Source organism: Lontra canadensis, unplaced genomic scaffold (genome assembly GCF_010015895.1).
Source record: "Lontra canadensis isolate GAN:19392208 unplaced genomic scaffold, GSC_riverotter_1.0 scaffold6, whole genome shotgun sequence".
Taxonomy (NCBI): Eukaryota; Metazoa; Chordata; class Mammalia; order Carnivora; family Mustelidae; genus Lontra; species Lontra canadensis.
In genome coordinates this window covers 11,919,005-11,940,753 of record NW_022631000.1, presented here as the reverse complement: position 1 = coordinate 11,940,753, position 21,749 = coordinate 11,919,005, and the positions used below count along the sequence as shown (strand labels likewise).

The following is a 21,749-nucleotide window of genomic DNA, read 5'->3' as shown; positions in this document are numbered from 1 at the left end:
ATTATCCCTTTATATTATCACTAGAAATTCAATTAAGTCAGAAGACAGCTCTGTTTAGTTCTGAGTTAAATGGAAGAGACAGAAACATGTTCTCTAAGAGCTAATTCTGGTTGGCTTCTCGTGACATTATGAAATAGAATGGAATCTCTTCACCTGGACTCCTGCCATGTTCCTAGGGACTGTCCTTCTCATCGTCAGAGAAGGGAGACAGGGCAATGCTGGAGGTCTCATGGTGGGGCTGGGAAGGTTAATCTGGGAGAAATATTGATATAGTTTTCAAATCAACTTAAATTTTAAAGATCATTTCATATGGACATACTCTGTACCAAATAAAAGAGACAGGTGAGTAGTTGGGAGGTGAGATAAGTAAAAGATAAAGGAGAAAATGGTCATTTAAAAAAAAAAGAAATATTAATTTGGTCATTGGTTCCACCTTTAAGGAATTAAAAAATACAAGTAAAGGTCTTGACTTATTTGGAGATTAGTTTTGTTTGCTGGACTCTTCTTTTGATCATGGCATGCTTTCTCAGACTGTCCTGCGTGGGTCTAAGCTTTATACTTGTTCTTTATGCATTTTCATATTTGATACTCATAATAACCATATGAACTGGATAATACTCAGTCTTGGTTTTTGAGACAAGGAAACAATATTAGAGAGGCAAAATGACTTGCCCAGGTTACACAGCTAGTAGGTGGCAGAGACAGGAATTGAACTCAAGACTGTCTGACACCAGAGATTATATTCATTCCACTCTGGTAGCCTTATAAAGTGTAGTTAGCCTTGCTACAGAACCAGAGAGTAGCTTTGGAATTCAGTCATGGTCCCCACACAGCCACCCAGAATCACTGAGACCTCTGACCCTGCCTCTCTGCCCCTCTCAGCCTCCCCTCATAAGGCTGACCAGTCTTCAAAACCTGGGCAAATGCCAGTTTCTTCAGCGAGCCTTCCTCTGCTTTCCCTGAAGCCCTTCCTTTGTTAATCAATTCCTCCTTAACCCCCAGAATATTTACTGAGCTATCAGTACTTACTGACAAAATATTTACAGAAAAATTTTTTTTTTAAGATTTTATTTATTATTTGACAGAGAAAGACAACAGCAAGAGAGGGAACACAAGCAGGGGGAGTGGGAGAGGGAGAATCAGGCTTCCCACTGAGCAGGCAGCTTGATTTGGGGCTCGATCCTGGGACCATGGGATCATGACCTGAGCAGAAGGCAGACACTTAACGACTGAGCCACCCAGGGGCCCCTACAGAAAAATATTCTTAACCCCCTGAATATTTACTGAGTTATCAATCTTAGGGTCAACCATGTGTTATCACTATTCCAGGTGATAGAGATACATCCACAGACAAATCAGACAAAAACAAAATGTCCTAATGGGATTCCCTTTCTTGTGGGGAGAAGCCAAACTAGTGCATTATACAGGATGTTAACAAATGCTGTGGGGAAAAATAAAACAGGAAAAAGAGGAAAAATAAAACTTCCTATCGGAAGTGAAACAGAGGACATTACAGCTATAAAACAGTCCCATGGAGAAGATGACATCTGAACAAAGATTCGGAGATGAGAGTGTGAACCATGTGCATTTGGGTGGAAAGAATTTTCCAGGCAGAGGGAAGAAGGAAAAAGGCCCTGAGGTGGAGGCACCTCATGCTGTGGGAACAGAGAGGAGGCCAATTAGCATAAAGCAAAGTGAGTGAAAAAAGAGAGTAACGGAAATATAAGAAACTGGATACAATACGTGAACTTTCAGGCTAACTTTGTAGCTATTTGCCCTTCCTCACTTCTGTTCTTCCTCCACTCAAATGCCCATGAACCTGGTGGGTTTTATTTATATCAGTAGTCATTGAAAGTAGAAGTAGACACATAATTCTAGGGCTAGATTATTTGTTTTTATTAAAACACACACATGCGCAACTTATACAGACTGGTTACTTAATCAATCACTCTGTTTTCTACCATAGGTTCCTACCATCTTCCAAAGGGATTTAAGGGGACAAATAGTACAGTGTAACATTTTGACACTTAGGTGTTTTCCATGCCTAATCCCTTCTGTTGCTCATAACAATTCATTGAGGAAGGAACTACCCATATTAATGTCCTTTCTTTTCTTCTTTCTCTTGTTTTCCCCCATTTTCTTCAAGCATCCTCATCTCTGGACAATATTCACCAGTCCATCTCACTATTGCCAAGAACTACAGCTTTCTGTGGATGATCTCAATGGGTAAGCCATCATCTCATCATGGCTATTCATTTTCACAAAATTATTTTATTTAGTAAGTTATTTTAAATTTTTATCATTTTATTTTTTTTCACTGTGATAAGTGATGATAAACCCCCTCGTCTATTTCACCCATCCCCACACCTGCCCCTCCCCTCTGGCAATCATCAGTTTGCTCTCTATGGTTAAGAGTCTGTTTCTTGGTCGGCCTCTCTCTCTCTGTTGTTTCCTTTGCTTATGTGTTTTGTTTCTTAAATTCCACACATGAGTGAGATCATATGGTATTTGTCTTTCTCTGACAGACTTGTTTCACTCAGCATTACACACTCTAGCTCTATCCATGTTGTTGCAGATGGCAAGATTTCATCCTTTCTTATGGCTGAAAGATATTCATCACATCTTCTTTATCCATTCCTCTCTTGATAGACACTTGGGCTGTTTTCATATTTTGGTTATTGTAAATAATGTTGCAATAAACATAGGGATGCATGTATCTCTCTGCATTAGTGTTTTTGTATTTTTTGGCAAATACCTCATAGTGCCATTCCTGGATTGTAGGGTAGTTTGTTTGTTTGTTTGTTTGTTTTTTAATTTTAGGGAGAATTTCCATAGAGTTTTCCACAATGGCTGTACCAATTTGCATTCTCACCAACAATGTTTCTTGTGTTTTTTTATTTTAGCTATTCCAACAGGTGTGAGGTGATATCTCATTGTAGTTTTGATTTAAATTTCCCTCATGATGAGTGGCAATGTTGAGCATCTTTTTATGTGTCTGTTGGCCCTCTATGTCTTCTTGGAGAAATCTCTGTTCATGTCTTCTGCCCATTTTAATTGGATTATTTGTTGTTGGGTTTTTTTTGTTTTTGTTTTTGTTTTTTTTTTTTTTGGTATTGAGTTGTATCAGTTCTTTATAGATTTTGGATATTAACCCTTTATCAGATATATCATTTGAAAAACTCTTCTCCCATTCAGTAGGTTGCCTTTTAGTTTTGTTGACTCTTTTCTTGGCTGTGCAGAAGATTTTTATTTTGATGTAGCATCAGTAGTTTATCTTTGCTTTTATGTCCCTTTGTCTCAGGATTTTAGTTCTTAAATAAAAAGTGTCTATATTTTAGGTGTGCAACATGATTCAATATAGACATATATAGTCAAATGATTAGTGCAGTCAGCTAATTAACATATCCCTCCTCACATAGTTAACATTGTTTTTTCGTACAATGAGAGCACCTAAAATCTACTCTTAGAAAATATCCAATATTCAATATAGTATTATATATATTATAATATATAATATATATTCAATATAGTATAATATAGTATTATAGTCATCATGCTGTACATTAGATCTTCAGACTTAGCAATCTTACATAACTCCATCTTTGTATCCTTTGAACAATATGTCTCTGATTTCCCACTTCTCCACCCCAGTAACTAGTGTTCTACTCTTTGCTTTCATGTATTTCACTCTTTTAAATTCTACTTATAAATGAGATGCAGGTTTCCTTTTCTGTGTCTGGCTCATTTCACTTAGTATAATGATGTGCTGGTTCATCCATGTTGTTGCAAACGGCAAAATCTGTTTCTTTTTTAAGACTGAATTACACACAAACACACACACACACACACACACACACACACACACACACACACTTTCTTTACCCATTCTTCTGTCAATAGAAGATTAGGTTGTTTCCCTACCTCGTAGATGTAACTGATTTTTCTTCGTGTATATAACCAGAATAGAGATTATTGGATCATACAGTATTCTTTTTTTACCTTTTTGATGAACCTCAAAAACCATTTTACATAATGGTTTTCATATTGTTTTCCATAATGGCTGCACAAATTCATATTCCTACCAAGAGTGACAAGAGTTCTCTTTTCTCCATATCCTCACTAACACTTTTTATCTTTTATTTTTTTTTGTAAAAGCCATCCTACAAGGTGGGAGGTGATATCTCATTGTGGTTATGATATGAATTTCCCTAATGATTAGTGCTGTTGAGGTTCTTTTCATGTATTTGATGGCTATTTTTTTTTTTTTTGGTCTCTTTTGGAAAAATGTCTATTTGGGCCCTTTGCCCATTTTTAATGAGTTGTTTCTTGTTTTGCTATTGAGTTGAATGAGTACCTTATATATTTTGGATATTAGCCCCTTATCAGATATATGACTTAAAAATATTTTCTCCCAATGTACAGCTTGCCTTTACATTTTGTTGTTTCTTTCCTTCGTTATACAGAAGTTTTTTAGTTTGATATAGTACACTTGTTTGTTTTTGCTTTTGTTGTCCAAGCTTTGGTGTCATATCTAAAAACAGTGCAAAAGCCAATGTCAAGGAGCTTCTCCCCTATGTGTTCCTCTAGGAGTTTTATACTTTCAGGTCTTGTGTTTAAGTTTTTACCCTATTTTGAAGAGACTTTTGTGTATGCTGTAAGATAATTTCATTCTTCTGCAAATTGATATCTAGTTTTCCAACACCATTTATTGAAGAGTCTATCCTTTTCCATGTGTATTCTTGGGACCCTTGTAAAAACTAGTTGGCCATATATGCTTGAGTTTGTTTCTGGGCTCTCTATTCTGTTCTGTTGATCTATGTGTCTGAATGTATGCCAGTACCATACTGTTTTGATTACTACAGCTTTGTAGTATAGTGAGAAGTCAGGAAGTGTGATGCCTCCAACTCTGTTCTCTCTCAAGATTGCTTTGGCTATATGGTATCTTTTGTGATGATAAATTTTAGGATTGTTTTTCTATTTTTGTGAAAAAATGCCATTGGAATTTTGATAGGGACTATACTAAATCTGCATATCATTTTGAGCAGCATGGAAAATTTAACAGTATGAATTTTTCCAATCCATGAGCATCAGATGTCTATTTGTTTGTGTCTCCTTCAAATTCTTTCATCAATGTTTTTGGTTTTCAGTGTATGGGTCTTTTACCTCCTCACTTAAATTTATTCTTAAGTATTTTAGTCCTTTTGATGCTATTATAAATGGGACTGTTTTCTTGATTTCCTTTTTGGATAGATCATTGTTGGTCTCATTGAATTTCTTTTAAAAGCTGAATTTTAATGGATAAAACAGAACAGAATTTTCAAATGGAGCTCTTTGTACTTTTATTTTAGATGAGGTTCCAAAGGCTAAGAATGATATTATAGGGCAAGTCATCCTCACTTCTAAAGCAGAATTCTAGACCACCTATGAAGGGCATGTGGGGTGGGTTCCATTAACTCTGGCCCATCGTCACTCAACCTCAAGACTATGTAGGGGGCAAGAACCCCAAGTGAGGATTTTTTAAAAGAGAGTTATCAGGGTGCTTTGAGTCAGGTCCCCTCTCATGGAGGGACTTGCCTTAGCCCAAGTGAAATGTGGTTTCAAGAGAACCACTCAGAGTTATTGGCTTATGTGTCCTGGCATTTGGGATGAAGAGAACTAGTGCCTGACTTAAGCTATGTTGGGAACCTATGCTTGACTAGAGGAGTTGAATGGCCATATTGCAGAAGAAAAGCACTTCCCCCCAAATAGGAGGCCAAGGTGCATGTTTTCCCATGCAAAACAGGGTGCCATGAAAAGACATCTCACCCAGGAAGAATATCTACAGGAACAAAAAACTCCTAAGAGGACAGAACTCTGGAAGCTTATAAGCTGTAGGGGGATAATAGAAGACTGGAGGAGAGGCATGGCCTCCATCAAGGGGACAATAGCTACAGGCCAGTCACAGACTTCTGAGAAATCTGCCAGAGTGCCCCATGAGGTCAAGATGGCACATTTTTATTCACCCCATCTAGAGGGCACTTAGGTCAGATTACAGTCAGCCTGATAAGGAAGGTCTTTTCTTACCTACCTCTCTCCTCTCTTCCACATGATATGACCCCAAAAGAGAAGTCCAAACCAATAAACAGGGGTGCAGGAGAGGATTGAGCCAGGAAATCACAGACATTTCTTCCACCCCAACCCCCACAGACCTGAAGCACACAACCTTCCATCCCCAGCTTCTGCAGCTGAGGTACACCCATATGTGGTTGGTAGGAGAGGGGGGGAAAGTTCTGGATCAAATTAATTTTTTGCAAGTTTTGACATTACATTTGACAAGCCTTTTTAATTATTGACACAAGTCCATTCTTGAATCTGAAAGGGACCAGACAACATTTATTATATGAAAATCACCAGGAAAAGCCTATAGAGGCTAAGGAGAAATTATTCAAGAGAGCTCATCTGGAGTTAATAATGGGGAAAAGAAAATTCTTTTTTTTTTTTTTTTTTTTTTTGCTAATGTACTCAGTTCAGCTCATTTATTCAACTAAACATAAAGGCAAAAGTTATTTGTACGTTCAGGTTGCTGCTGTCAGAGTGATCTGGTTTGTCAAGCTCAATTGTTCAAGACTTTGCCTTATTCCCATGTAAAACTGAACCTGGAATTTAATTTATTTCTTCAAATAGTAATATTTTTACTTGACCTTCCACCTATTGACATACTGTCTACCCACATAGCCACCCAGCTTCCTTGGCAAATGTGTAAATTGTATTCCATTGATTCACCTGCAGCTCAAAGAACCTCTAAACCCATAATGACATTAGCTGGAGCGCCGCACTTAAAAGAATATAGGCCGTCAACTACATCTAAACACATCTGCGCCGGTTCACCAATCCCTGATGTCAGGATTAGAGGGATATTGACCTTCAGACCAGCATAAAGGAAATATATGGTGTGAAATCTTGATCTCTGCCCAAGACTGTTTGCCCAGGGGAGGCAGATTATTTGAGGAACATGTGCTCACTGAATGGCTAAGGCAATGTGTATTGCCGGATTACTGGTCTGGAAAGGATTTTCAGGACCACTCCCACACCCCCGGGGGGAAAGGACAGTAAGCAGGACAGAGTTCATTACATGCTGTGTGGTGTGTTTACAGACACTCAGTACTTTATGAAATGAATGCAAGAATAGGCCGGCCAATAGCTTTTTTTCTACAGCTACCTTGTTCCAAAGAGTGAAGACTGGATAAGCAATACTCGATACTTCTGCTCCCCCCTGTGATTTACATTTGACAATCTTGTCCAATGGGGTATATTCCAGTGTAACCCCCCAGCCATTCTGACATGATTTCTCATAAATCAGTTTTGTTGCTTCCCCTAGGCAGCTGCTTCCTTTAGTCTGTACCCCTCAGTGTCTGATCCCCACCTACTGAGCACTAAGTGTCCTTCCTTGTAGAGCTAGCCAATGGTTAGGGTCAGACTGGACCTGATATTTTATCTGAAGTGTTCAGGAGTAGAAAGAATCTAGACTGTGGAGATTAGCTAAAGCTTCAGAGAAGGCTAAATATCAAAACCAACACCATCAGGTCCAAGGGTTCATATGCAGACAAAAATCTGAGGCAGAGCCCAAAGGCCTGTGGCCTGGTAGACAATGAAATGGGAAAGTAGGCAAGTTGGTCGTGCTAGAAATGCGAGCTCTGTGTAACTGGGGTCCTGCTTGTCTTGTTCGTTGTTGTATCCCAGCACCTCTTAAGTTCCTGGCACCTTTTAGGCACTCAATGTGTATTTGTTGAATGAATAAATGTCTTGGATGATTGCCACCATCGGGGCTGGCATTTTTGAGGCCTGTTCTTTTAGTCACACACCCTGAAGCCAATTCAAAGCCAGAGTTCAAAGGCATAGGGCCCTACTCAGAGCAACGGGAGCGCCTGAGTTAAGTACTGCCTCACCTGAGACTGGTCAGGTGTCTCCGATTGTTCCACCCCATCAGGTTGCCTTGTATCCCCATTTAGCTTGTCAGTGTCATGTCTTTTCCTAGGACAGTGCTGCAGATGCAGCTGGGACTCAGAAAACACCCATCCGTTCAGGCTGAATTGTGCTGGGCTCCTTGGGTAACTCCTGCAGTTTGTTACGAGGCTCTCCTTCTCTAGTCAAAGAACATTGTTTGCATTATCTTACATTCATTAAAAAAATATCCTTAAGCTGAGGAAGAAAAAAAATACAAACTGGATGTTTGCAGCAAGACATGTAGCTTAATAATTAGGACTGAATTATACAGTGCATTCCATAGTAGAATTTGGAATGAAACCACAGCCTTTTGAAGCTGGTCTCCAAGACATGTTCCATCGTGTTTCCGTTCTTAAAAGAACACAAAGGGTGAATCCTTTTAGCTTCTGAGACATAAGGCAGCCAGTCATCATGTGATTTCACAATGACCCTCCAGATTACCAAGACAAAATTTGGATTTTTCAGTTGTAATTCAGTGTTTCTTCTAAGAAAATAAGTTTTGTTTAGCCTAAAAGAGCCACTGATTTAACATTTTTTGACATTTTAGACTGAAAATTGTTCCAAACTTAATATGTTACTCTTTTGACAGAGGTCCAGATTTTATAAAGTGAGAAACAGCTATTTTCATACCCGAGCCTTGATACTAAAATGGTTTCTCAATCTCAGCACCACTGACATTTTGGACCAGATAATTCTTTGTTGTGGAGGCCGTCCTGTCCTGTGCTATATAACATGTGGCATTCTTGGCTTTGGCAGGTGGCACCCTCCCCGCCAATTGTGGCAAACAAAAATGTCCCCAGACACTGCCAAATGTCCCTGGGAGAGGGGGTGGCCAAGTTTCCCTGCTGGGAACCACTGATCTACAAAAGTCCTGTGGTTCAGTGTGGTAGGATCTTATTTTAAGGAGCTCTTGTGACTCTCCAGAAATTTCCCAACCATATCACTTTAGCATGAGAGTAGATCAGATTTTCTTCCTGCTTTTTAATGAGTATGTTCATTTGACTGTATTCTCTTTCCCTGTCTAATACTAGAGCTATTTTATATTGCAGCCTCTTTAAGGTAACAAATGTTCTTTTTCTTTCCTTGAATTTCTTCACAGAAATAAGAATGGTATTTGGTTTGATGGATGCATTTAATGTATATCAACTAACCCTGTGGAAAACTCGGTATGAGAAATTCATTTCTGCTTTCAGCTGGTAGAAGGTTAGTATCATAAGGGGCATAATTGTTTTCTTTTTTGGTCACTGTCAGATTCTCAGTACCTGGAAGAATACCTGGTATGTAGTCATGGCTTAATAAATATTTGGTAAATTAATTGTCACTTCTTTTCTAAAAAATATTTACTGGGCTCCCAGTCCCATTTTCTAAGGGATAACACAGAATTCTTGGGCTGGGGCTTAACACTTTCTTTATTCTGCATTTTCTAATCTTCTTCTTTGCTTCTCTGCTACATAATCCCATCCTCTGACCCAAACTTATCTCCTAATATTTTCTCAAATTCCCACAAACATTCTTGCCAATGCACAAATTACTCACTTTGTTCTTTTTGCTTAGAATTTTTTTCAAGCTTTCAACTGAGTCAAATAAATGCAACACATACTTAAAAGGTCAGTCATCTTATTTCCTCTCTTTGGTAACATTTCCTGGCTCCAAGAACCCACAGGGACATCTTCTTACTCAAAGTCTAAAATTTGCTGGTCTGTACCTCTCCCTGAGTATTTTAATTCTGTAAGATGCAGCACCTTTCACTATACTATTTTTGAATTATCATTTTTGTTGGCAGATATAATCTCTTTCCAAGTACACTGCAACCATTTTGAAGGCAGAAATAAATTATCATCTCTTGTTAAAGACATCATAAAGTATATTAAATGATGTTTATATAGTGAAGGAGCAGTATTCTCCTTAATTCTCTTATTCAACTAGTACTTTTTTCCCCTCATTTTTAAAATTTAATTTCTTTTCAGTGTAACAGAATTCATTGTTTATGCACCACAGCCAGTGCTCCATTCAACTAGTACTTTTGTGCATCTACTCCATGCTGGGTATATGTCCCCTGTCCTCACAAAGTGTTCAGGCCAATTGGAGAAACCCTGGTATCGAATGTGGCAAGAACTAGATTTGAGTCCAAAGACTCTGGTGTGAATACTAACTTTGCCACTTACTAGTGGTGTGGTTGTCTCAGTGACTTCATCTCAATGACTTCATCTGGAAAATGGGGATGATAATGCTTGCTCTGTCTACCTCCCATAATAAAGATCAAGCTGTATTGCATTTTATGTGCAAATATTTTCTAAATGACAGGATATAGTGGTTTTAATTCATCCACAGTTTCTTTAATACTCTTCCCTTCAAGAAGTGGAGCCTAATTCTCCTCTTGAGTCTGAGCTGGACTTAGTGACTCGCTTCTAATAAAGCAAAATGATGCGTGCAATAAAACGGCAGTGTCTTGGTTACTCTGTTTCTTGAATTCCTTGGTCTGAGCAAGGGCAGCTGTTCCAATGTAAGAAGCTTTCTGGAGAGGCCCATATGGTGAGGGACAAAGGCCTCCTGACAACATGCTCAAACTTGGAAGCAGAACTCTCAGCCCCAGTCAAGCCTTCAGATAACTGAAGCCACAACCAACCCCATTTGACTCTAACCTCATGAAAAGACCTGAACCATACCATCCAGCTCAGCTGCTCCTGGCTTTCTGACCCCAAAATCATGTAAGACAATATATGTTTTAAAAGTTGCTAATGTTGGAGATAATTGATTAGGGAGAGCTGGGTAACTGGATAATATGTAGAGTACTAAAGAAATTTAAGGTATTGTTTTTGACTATGCAAATATTTGTTGAATTAAGGATAACATAATCTACTGAGGTTTATTGCTGAATGAAGAGTTAGGAGTGGAAGAAAAAGCAGCTTCCAATAAAAATTGCAAAACATTAAGTACTAGGAGAAATCAGATGAATGTAAAATTTCTGCTGGGTGATCTGCAGACATTTCCCACCCTGCCACATACTTCATTTTCTGAGAGGTATCAACCTGTGACAGTGACTGCAGGCTATGTGCCAAAGGGTACAGGCTGAAAGAATTGTTCATTTCTCCTGACTGCTTTTGTTTTATTTCATTTCCCGTTCTCATTTTGAGCTAAAATTGATAGTTTTAACTAAATAAGAAACGAGAACTGTACTTCTCCTTTGTACAGGATATATATATATACTAAAGAAAGTAACCATGGTTCTTTGTTAAACACAAAGGCTATAGGTGTGGGAATTTATGATTTGTTTGCATCCGTGCGACCTTCTGAAAGTCACTGCTCTCCCTTTGCCAGAGTAACACTGACCCAGCCTGGCCCCCATTATTAATAATGCCATTGGGAGGCTGAATTCACAGTCCTCACCAGTCAACTTTGTCAAAATTAATATGAACTGGAACAAATTTAAATTTAAAACTATCTAACTACATCTGGTCCACAGGATGCCCATTTATAACCAATTTCTTAAACACCCCACTGAGAACACAGTTGTGGAGAAGACTGTCAATTTATTAACCTATTTAATAATAAATACAGAATTTAAATTTCTTACTGCATATTTATTGACCCTAATTTTGCCAGGGTTTCAAGTGAAGGGCTTTGGAAGCTATGTTAACTCTTTAAAGCTGTAAGAATAGTACTTAATATATTTGCCTAAAATGTTATAGGTAATAAAAGAATGTGAACCATACAAATTTTCTGAAAATGTTTTCTTTATCAATCTGCTTGGTTAAAAGATTGATAACTTATGGAAAATAAAACAGGGTAGTCACTCGTTGAAGATGACATGCTACTATATATAAAAAATCCTAAAGACACCACCAAAAAACCACTAGAAGTAATAAATGAATTCAATAAAGTTGCAGGATACTGAATTAATACCCAGAAATCAGTAGCTTTTCTATATACTACTAAGGAAGTCTCAAAAAGAGGAATTAAGAAACAATTCTGTTTATAATTGCACCAGAAATAAAAAACAAAAACAGAAAAACCTTAAGAATAAACTTAACCTAAGAGGTGGAAGACCTGTATTCTGAAAACTATAAAATACTGATGAAACAAACTGAAGATGACACAAATAAATGGAAAGCATCCTACGCATATTGATCAGAAGAATTAATAGTGTTAAAATATCCATACTACTCAATTCAGTTTATAGATTCAGTACAATACCTATCAAAATACCAACATCATTTTTCACAGAACTAAAAGAAATAATACTAAAATTTTCATGCAACCACAAAAGACCCCAAAATAGCCCAAAACAATCTTAAGAACAAAGCTGGAAGTATCACAATTCCAGATTTTAAGATATACTACAAAGCTATAGTAATCAAAACAGTATGATACTGACACAAAAACAGACACACAGGGATGCTTGGGTGGCTCAGTGTGTTAAGCCTCTGCCTTCAGCTCAGGTCCTGATCCCAGGGTCCTGGGATCTAGCCCCACAAGGGGCTCTCTGCTCAGCAGGGAACCTGCTTCCCCGTCTTTCTCTGCCTGACTCTCTGCCTACTTGTGATCTCTCTCTGTCAAACAAATAAATAAAATCTTAAAAAAAAAACACCAACACACAGATTGTGGAACAAAATAGAAAGCTCAGAAATAAATCCATGCTTATATGGTCAATTAATCTATGACAAAGAAGGCAAGAATGTACAATGGGAAAAAAAAAACTCTTCAAGAAATAGTGCTGGGAAAACTGGAGAGCTACATGTGAAAGAGTGAAACTGAACTATTTTCAAACACCATACACAAAAATAAACTCAAAATGAATTGAAGACCTAAATGTGAGACCTAAAACCATAAAAACCCTAGAAGACTACATGAAAATAAAAAGCTTTTGCACAACAAAGGAAACTATCAATAAAACAAAAAGTCAACCTACCAAAAGGGAGAAGATATCTGCAGAAGATATATATGCAAATGATATATCCAATAAGAGGCTAATAGCCAAAATATTTAAAGAACTTATAAAACTCAACACCCCCAAAATAAAAATCCAATAAAAAAATCAACAGAAGACATGAACAGACATTTCTCCAAAGAAGGCATCCAGGTGGCTAAGAGATGTATGGAAAGATGCTCAACACCTTACACTCAACAGAATGGCTAAAATCAAAAACACAAGAAGCAGTAAATGTTGGCAAGGATGTGGAGCAAAAGGAACCCTCATGTACTGTTGGTGGGAACGCAACTGGTGCAGCCGCCTTGGAAAACAGTATGGAGGTTCCTCAGAAATTTAAAAAGAGAACCACCCTATGATCCAATAATTGTGCTACTGGGTATTTACCAAAAAACCCCACAAAAAACACTAATTCAAAGGGATACATGTTGGCAGTGTTATTTATAATAGTCAAACTATGGAAGCAGCCAAATTTCCATTTATCCAGATGAATGGATAAAGATGTGATATCTATTACTATATCTATATCTATATTTGTATCTATACAATGGAATGTTATTCAGTCATAACAAAGAATGAAATCTTGCCATTTGCAACAACATGGACACAGCTAAAGAGTACAATGCTGAGCACAATAAGTCAGAGAAAGACAAATACTATATGATCTCACTCATGTGGAATTTAAGAGACAAAACAAATGAGCAGAGAGAAAAAGAAAGAGAGAGAGAGAAATTAAGAAACAGACTCTTAATTATAGAGAAAAACTAATGTTACCAGAGGGGCGGGGGTGGGGGTATGGGTGAAATAGGTGATGAGGGTTAAGGAGTGCACTTGTCATGATGAGAAGATGATCACCAGATTATGTATGGAATTGTTGAATGACTGTATTGTACACCTAAAATTAATATAACACTATATGTTAACTAACTGGAACTAAAATAAAACATAAAAAATAAAATAAAGAACTTATACAATTCAATACCAAAAAACCAAACAATCCAATTTAAAAAAATGGGCAGAGAACCTGCAAATATGAAAATTTCATATTTTTTTCTACAGAAGACATACAGGAAAATGCAAATCAAAACCACACTGAGGGGTGCCTGGGTGGCTCAGTGGGTTAAGCCTCTGCCTTCAGCTCAGGTCATGATCTCAGGGTCCTGGGATCAAGCCCCACATTGGGCTCTCTGCTCAGCAGGGATCCTGCTTCTCTCTTTTTCTCTTCCTGCCTCTCTGCCTCCTTGTGATCTCTCTCTGTCAAATAAATAAATAAAATCTTAAAAAAAAAAAACACACTGAGATATCACCTTATCCCTGTCAGAATGGCAAAATCAAAAAGACAAGAAATAACAAATGCCAGAGAAGATATGGAGAAAAAAGAACCTTCGTGAGAATACAGCTACTATGGAAAAATAGGATGAAGAAAAAAATAAAAAGTGAAGGACCATATAATCCAATAACTTCACCACTGGGTATTTACCCAAAGAAAATGAAAACATGAATTTGGAAAGATATACGATAGGCACCCGTATGTTTAATACAACATTATTTACAATAGCCAAGATATGGAAGCCACCCAAGGGTCTACTCAATAGAGGAGTGGATAAGGAAGATGGACTATTATGTATCCTTAAAAAAGGATGAGTTTGTGCTATTTGCGACAACATGGATAGAGCTTATGGCTATTACGCTACATGAAATGAGTCAGACAGGGAAAGATAAATACCATATGATTTCACTTACATGTGGACTCTAAAAATAAACACAAATAAATAAACAACCAGGACAAATCAGACCTATAAATACAGAGAACAAACTTATGGTTGCCAAAGGTGGAGGGGGTTGGAATGGGCAGAACTGGTGAAGGCGAGTAGGACATACAGGGTTCTAGTTATAGAAGAAGTAGGTCATGGGATGAAGGGCACAGCATAGGGAATATAGTCAGTGTTGTATTTTAACAGTGTTGTATGGTGACAAGTGGCTACCATTGTGCTGAGCACATCATAACAGGAGCTGAATCACTATGTTTAGAAACTAATATAACATTGTGTGTCAACTACACTCAAATAAAAAAAAAGAATTTAAAAAAAAAGAAAGTAAAACTGAAAACATTCTTACTTGTAGGAGACATGCTGTTGACTGGAGAAGGTTGGGTGCCAACGGCTGATGTGACAACATCAAGCAGAGGACCTATGGAAGGGTTCACTGAGCCTGAAAGGATGAAATGAATAATGATGATGAACAAAATATTGTAATAGAAAGATGATGTGTTGACCTAATTTTCCCCACAACTTTATCCATTTATCTCAGAAATCGTTACTGAAGGTCTGTTACATTAAGGCTGTGGACATGGTGGTGGAGGACACCAGACCCTAGGTAACAGGCAGGGAGCCAGGCATTGTGTTGAGTGTAGGGCACCACGGGGTTGCAAAGAAAGGGCACCGGCTGAGATTGGGAAGTCAGGAGAAGCTTCCTGGAGAAAATAACATTTAACCAAGCACTGGTAGAACAACTATAGCAGCTAATATTTCAAAGTATTTGCAAAGTAATCATACAATCTACAAATCTGCAAGCCTGTAAAATTTTATTGGCAAGAGTAGAAACAATGATGTAACTATCCAACTGGAAGTAACATCAATGAGCCTAAGATTAATGGTATTATTACTGCCATTTCTAAAATGCCTGTTTTTGTCAGAAAATTTTTATCTGGTTATAACTTTTCTCTGTGTGTGGGGGGGGCAGGTAGGGATGAAAGGGAGGCTAGAATATATTGTTTTATCATATAATACATTTATATCGGTTCCTTAAAGCTCCCACTATTCAACTGTAAAATAGTCCTACTAGCAGTATAAAACAAAATGCCAGAAGGATCTATTGACTTTAGGAAGGTCAAGGTTAAATATGGTTAAATGATTTTGAGGCAAGGGAATTTTGCAACTTTCTAGATATAATGACATGGGGTAGAGTGTCACACATCTAATGAGCTGTGTCAATTACTTGCACATTTAATTATAAATTATACTATTGGTTCTGTTCTCTAATTTATTTTAAGAGAAAAGAATATATTCTATAAATTGTGTCACCTGATAGCACATAGTACATTGGAAGGGATCTATGTTTTGTAATCAAGATGTATCTGTGTTTTATTTTCAGTGTTGGTAGTGTTGTTGCTGTTGGCTGTAGGTGATGCTTACAGCTGGCTCTGACTTGTTATCATATAAATGATCCCTTGCTATTAAGCTCTGAGGAGGTAGGTATGGGATGGGTACAAAGTTACCTGAGAGCATACAAATAGGCTAGTGGAATCTTCTTCCACCCATCCCATCTGAAACATATTTGAACACTTCAGCATGATATTCAAATCTGATCATTATTTTCCTCCCCCCATCCCATTCCCCACTTCATTTCCTGATGCTGCCTATCATCTTTTACATCTCAAATCATCCACTCAATCCAAAGGGTAATATTTCAACCTGATCTCCATGGATTCTTGCTTTGTGTGCATGCTGTTTCCTTATACTTTCCCATTGCAAACAGCCTGGTATGCACCATATGAAACTTGAAGAATCCCAGGGATCTTTGTGATGTGCTCAGAGTCCTAATGTTTAACTTAGCAGGGGCCTTAGTACTCTACATCATCAGTATACCCCTCAAGAGAAGTGACTGTGTTGCTCCTCATGGTATTTCTGGTTCCTGGCAAATGCAAGTGGATGAATGAATGCATATGGATTCCTTCTAAACGTTGAAAGAGAGAAGACCAACTTTAAGTGCCTATCTGATGGCTGGTGCATAATAAGCGTCATCTGCCAAAGCAGTGACCTTAATAAGCATGGGCCTGGAAAAAGAATGCCTTGGTGTTTTGCTCTGTAGACTGACTGGAACAGAGGGTGGCAAACTATGGCCCACAAATCAAATTCCACCCACCGCCTGTGTTTGTAAATAAAGTTTCATAGGAACATAGCCATGTCCATTTGTTCATGTAATGTCTATGGCTGTTTTTGTACTACAATGGCAGAGCTGAGTAACTGCGATAGAGACCATATGGTCCACAAAGCATAAAATATTTACTATCAGGCAGATAAAAACAGAACATGTTTGCTGATTTCTGGAAAAGAAGATGTTGATAGGTTATGCTTAATCCTAGATTTCTGCAAAGGGAAACATTTATTTTTCATTTACTATTTCTATTTTAAGATATTATTCTGCCATATTTAACACCACATGGCTTTGTAATCTGAGGGGTTCTCAGCACACATATCCTTACAGTGTATTAGGAAGTTGCCACTGCAAGATTTGTATTTAAAGATGAACTCTTTGCCCTGTAACAAAAAATGATGCATGGCTTTCGACATGAAACCTGCAGCCAGAAAAAAAAAAAAAAAAGTCCTTCTGGTTTCAGATTGTCTTGTAAAGTAGAAACTCTGCCTTGGTCAAAACAAAACTCAGAGGGTGTAGAAAGAAGTGGCTAAAACCTAACAGGAAATTAAAAAAAAACAAAAACAAAAAACAACAAAACTATTTCCCAAAAGTCAAAAGCAGAATTTAGCAGAAGTCAGTCAGTTTTCAGACCATCACATTTGGCATCCGGTTCTAAGGGATTAAGCTGCTGGCCTAAAGCAACTTCATCTGCTCCTGAGTGTGTCTCCTCTGCAGCAGGCCTGGCAGGACGCTCAGGACCACCCTCATGGGTAGCAGTGGCCAGGTGTCTGTCTGTCCCACAGGGCAGCTGGTCAGTTCTAGGGCTTCCTCAGAGCTTGGATCAGCCCTTAGCTGGTCCACCTAGAAATGAACCAAACTTCAGATCTTGCTAGATCCTTGCTTGTCAAAATGTAGTCCATGGCTTCTCTTAGGAGAGTATTTAGAAACGTAGAATCTCAGGCCCTCCCCCTCCAGCTCAACTTAGTGAATCAGAATCTTCTTTTTAACAAGATTCTTGGGTGATTTCTGTGCATATTAAAGTCCTTAACTGATACCCTTAGGATCCCTAGGATCAGACAGGGTATGAGAAAAATCATGAAATAGGAAGGGTTTGGCATATTCTGCCTCAATATTCAGTTGTTCTCTTGCCCCACTATTGAGATATCCCTTTCTGATCCTTTCTCCATATTCCAAAATACACATGCACCCTCAAACACACATGACTCATCAACCTCTAAATCTCTCTCTATCCCAAATGGAAAGCCATTTAATGATGAATAACAGCTGATGACAGCGAGGACATTACCCACCCCAGGGGGTATTTGCACTCAACTTTTGTTTTAAAATTTAAAAAAAAAAATCACCTCCACCTCAAAACACAACAAAATAAGACAAGGCAACTCTGTATATGCCAAAAAAGTTGACCCAACAGTGCTACAACTTTAGACATTCTGGTAAGCCAGGCTTGCAGTGAAGCAAGCTACCTTGGCCCCTCCTGTTAACCTAGTAGTCTTTGAACTTCAGCAAATGCCCTTAGGCCATGTGATTGATTAACTTTCCTTTGAATAGCTATAGATCTTGCATTCATTCTTTCCTAGAAAGAACAGAGCACTTCTATACCTCCTGAAACAGAAAGCAGATCCCCTTGCACAACCCTCCAGCACTGAGATAAGGTCTCTAGCTGGGACCACCAAGTCTGCATATCATCAAGAAATGTTACAGAGCACGACATTCCCTTACCAACTAACTGCCCTGGACCCTTTTAAAAACTCCCAGGCTAGCGAGAAAGCCTTTGGACAAGAGTCCACCTTCTCCCCAGGTGGCCAGTCTCTTGAATAAAGCTCATATTCCTTTCTAGTCAAAACTCCTTTTTTTTTTTTTTTTTTTTTTTAAGATTTTATGTATTTGTTAGAGCCCACAGGCAGGGGGAGCGGCATGCAGAGAAGAGGGAGAAGCAGGTTCTCTGCTGAGCAAGGAGCCTGATGTGGGGACTCCATCGAGCACCCTGGGATTGATTATGATTTGAGCCAAAGGCAACTGCTTAATGGACTGAGCCACCCGCCAACCCCAAACTCTCTTTTGAGTATTGGCCTATTGAGCAAGGGGCAGCCAAACTTGGGGTTTGGTAACAGCAGGGTAGGATATTTTGGAAAGAATCTTAAAAAAAAATGTATTTATTGTTGAGTCACAGGAATCTGCAGGCCCTGGTACTCCATGGCTGCTTCATGAGCCACTGATCACCCGACCCTGACGCCTCCCCTTTTCCGAGTTTACTAGAATAAGAATCACTGAGCATTTGAACTTCCTGGGAGACCGTGAGGTAGGTGGGGAAGGGACTGTCTCTGGTGACTGTTAGCTTGCAGGCTTCCAACTCTTCTTTGGGAACAAAGGGCAGCAAAAGCTCCTCTTCCCTTACTAAATCTCCTTTTTGCTCTGTAATATTCTCAGAATTTCTCCACTTTAGATTTTTGTCCTGTATTTTCATATCAATATCTGTCAATAGTAATGGCTTGATAAAGCAGTAACTCTTGCACAAAGCATCAGAAGTTTTCCCAGCGTTCATAAAGCACCCAGCAGTACTACCATGAGCAAAAGTACGTTTGGAAGAAAGTGTTTCAGAACTTACAACAAGTAAGGGAGTGTGATCCAGTGATGATACTGCTTTACAGAGTCTCCACTACATCTTCTAAATCATTCCCAAAGATCCATGCTAGAATGTGACTAGAATGTAAGCTATAATTTTGGGAAACTGCACTCTTCAAGATTTACTGGCTTTAATATTTGATCATAAGGGCTAAAAATTCATTTGACAATTTAAAAATAACCATTTGCTCAGAACCTAAAATTATACTAGATCAAGGGCTGTCCTGTAAAACTGGAATTGTGGTATGTTTTGGGTATCAGGATCAGTGCCCTTCCTTATTATCCTAAAATTAGTCATTATTTTCTGATCTTAGGACTTGGCATAGTTCAAGAAAATGCGACGAAAAGCCACAGATTGGGAAGAAAATATTTGCAAAAGATTCAACTGGTAAAGGACTATTATTCGAAAAATACAAAGAACTCTTGAGACTCAACAGTAAGATAACAACCTACCTGATTTTAAAATGGGCCAAAGAGTTTAATAGACACCTCAGTAAAGAAGATAAATGGATGGCAAATAAGCATATGAAAAGATGATTCGCATAATATGTCATCAGAGAAAAGCAAATTCAAACAACAATGAGATATCATTGCACAGCTATTAGAATGGCCCAAATCCATAACACTGATGGTATGAAATGCTGGTGAGGATGTGGAGCAACAGGAACTCTCATTCGCTGCTGGCGGGAATGCAAGACAGTACTGTCACCTTGGAAGAGAGTGAAGTGTCTTCTTACAAACCTAAACATACTCTTACCTGCAGTCCAGCAATTTTACTCCTTTGTATTCACTCAAAGGAGCTGAAAACTCGCGCCCACACAAAAACCTCCACAAGGATCTTCACAGCAGCTTTATTCATAATTGCCCAAACTTGGAAGCAACCAAAATGTTTTTCAGTAGGTGAACAGATATATAAACTGCGCCATGTCTAAAATTGAATAGTATTCAGTACTATTAAAAATCAGGCTGCCAAGCCATAAGACAACACTGAAGAACCCTAAATGCACATTATGAAATGAAAGAAGCCAATCTGAGAATGCTACATACGGTATGATTCCAACTATATGACATTTGGAAAAGGCAAAGTTGTAAAGACTAAAAAAAAAAAAAAAATCAGTGGTTGCCAGGGATTGGAGTTGGGGGTAAAGGATGGATAGGAGGAGCAAAAAGGATTTTTAGGGCAGAGAAAATTAAAGGCTGTTTGAAACCACCGGCAGGTACATGTCATAATACATTTGTCCAAACCCATAGAATATACAATACCAAGTGTGAATCCCAAAGTAAATTATGGACTTTGGGTGATTATGATGTGTCAGTGTAGGTTCATCAGCTGTAACAAATGAACCATTGTGCTGAGTCAAGCTGATAGCGAGGGAGAATGTACATGTGTGGGGGAGGGTCTATAGGAAATCTCTGCACCTTCCTCTTTTGCTGTCAACCTAAAACTTCTCTAAGAAAATAAAATAAAACCTTTAAACCAAGAAAAACTCAGTTTTAATGTCAGGAAAGATTGGAATTTTCAACATGGTTCTGTGATGGGATTTAGGAATTTAATGTTGTTTGGGTGTTAGCTCATGTTCTTAGAGTCTGCCAAAGTTACTGGCAAATCTACATGAGAACCAGTTACCTTTACCCTATTCTAAGACTGTAGCCCTTAACTGTGTCCAGCCTTCTAGAAAGGACATGCATTTATCTCTGAAGGAACTAGACAAAACTGAGTATGGATGTTCCAGTGTAAATCCATGACCACTTCTGAATGATTAACTCAGAGTTCATAGGGAGACGTATGTGCAGCATTATAAGCACGATGCCACTGTCCCAGATTCAGAACGGCACCTGCTCCTCAATAGTGGATTTGCATTGAGCCATGTACCCTTCCCATCCAAGGCTCCCAGGAACCAACTGCCTGCATTTGTGAAAGGGCTGGGCAGGACCCAAGACACAGACAGTGGCCTTGAAGCGAAGGGAAACTTTTCCTTATAAGCTATCCTGGATTTTACGAGTATGTTACAGACTACAGTATCTCTGAAAATAGGAAGGTGGTAAAAGATGTTAATGGTCTTGCAGGGTTGTGATAATGGCTAGCAAATCTGCTTAAGTATTACTTTACTGTTATCTGTGCACATTTGATAGTTGTCGTTACAAATTTTTATTTTTTATAGGCAATCTGTTGTCGCTGCATTTGTTGAGACATTTGTTCACATCTTTTAGGTAGAAAAATCTCCATTATTTGGTGAGGTATAGAGTAGTGAATATTCTGGCTAAGCAAATGTTGTGA

General features: G+C 38.4%; 1 protein-coding gene and 1 long non-coding RNA gene across 6 annotated transcripts in view; one reads left to right on the top strand and one right to left on the bottom strand.

Annotated features, from left to right (window-relative positions):
- CD96 (CD96 molecule) overlaps positions 1-21,749 on the bottom strand; it is a 93,535-nt gene that overhangs the window by 24,030 nt on the left and 47,756 nt on the right. For all 5 annotated transcript variants that reach the window (XM_032852173.1, XM_032852175.1, XM_032852174.1 and 2 more), the window contains exon 8: positions 15,029-15,121. In XM_032852173.1, coding sequence (XP_032708064.1) covers positions 15,029-15,121 — 93 coding nt within the window. The remainder of the gene's footprint in view (positions 1-15,028; positions 15,122-21,749) is intronic.
- Positions 8,180-14,320, top strand: LOC116864543. Its single transcript, XR_004382039.1, has 3 exons — positions 8,180-8,265; positions 8,449-8,450; positions 14,310-14,320. It is a non-coding gene; the product is annotated as an uncharacterized LOC116864543 (long non-coding RNA).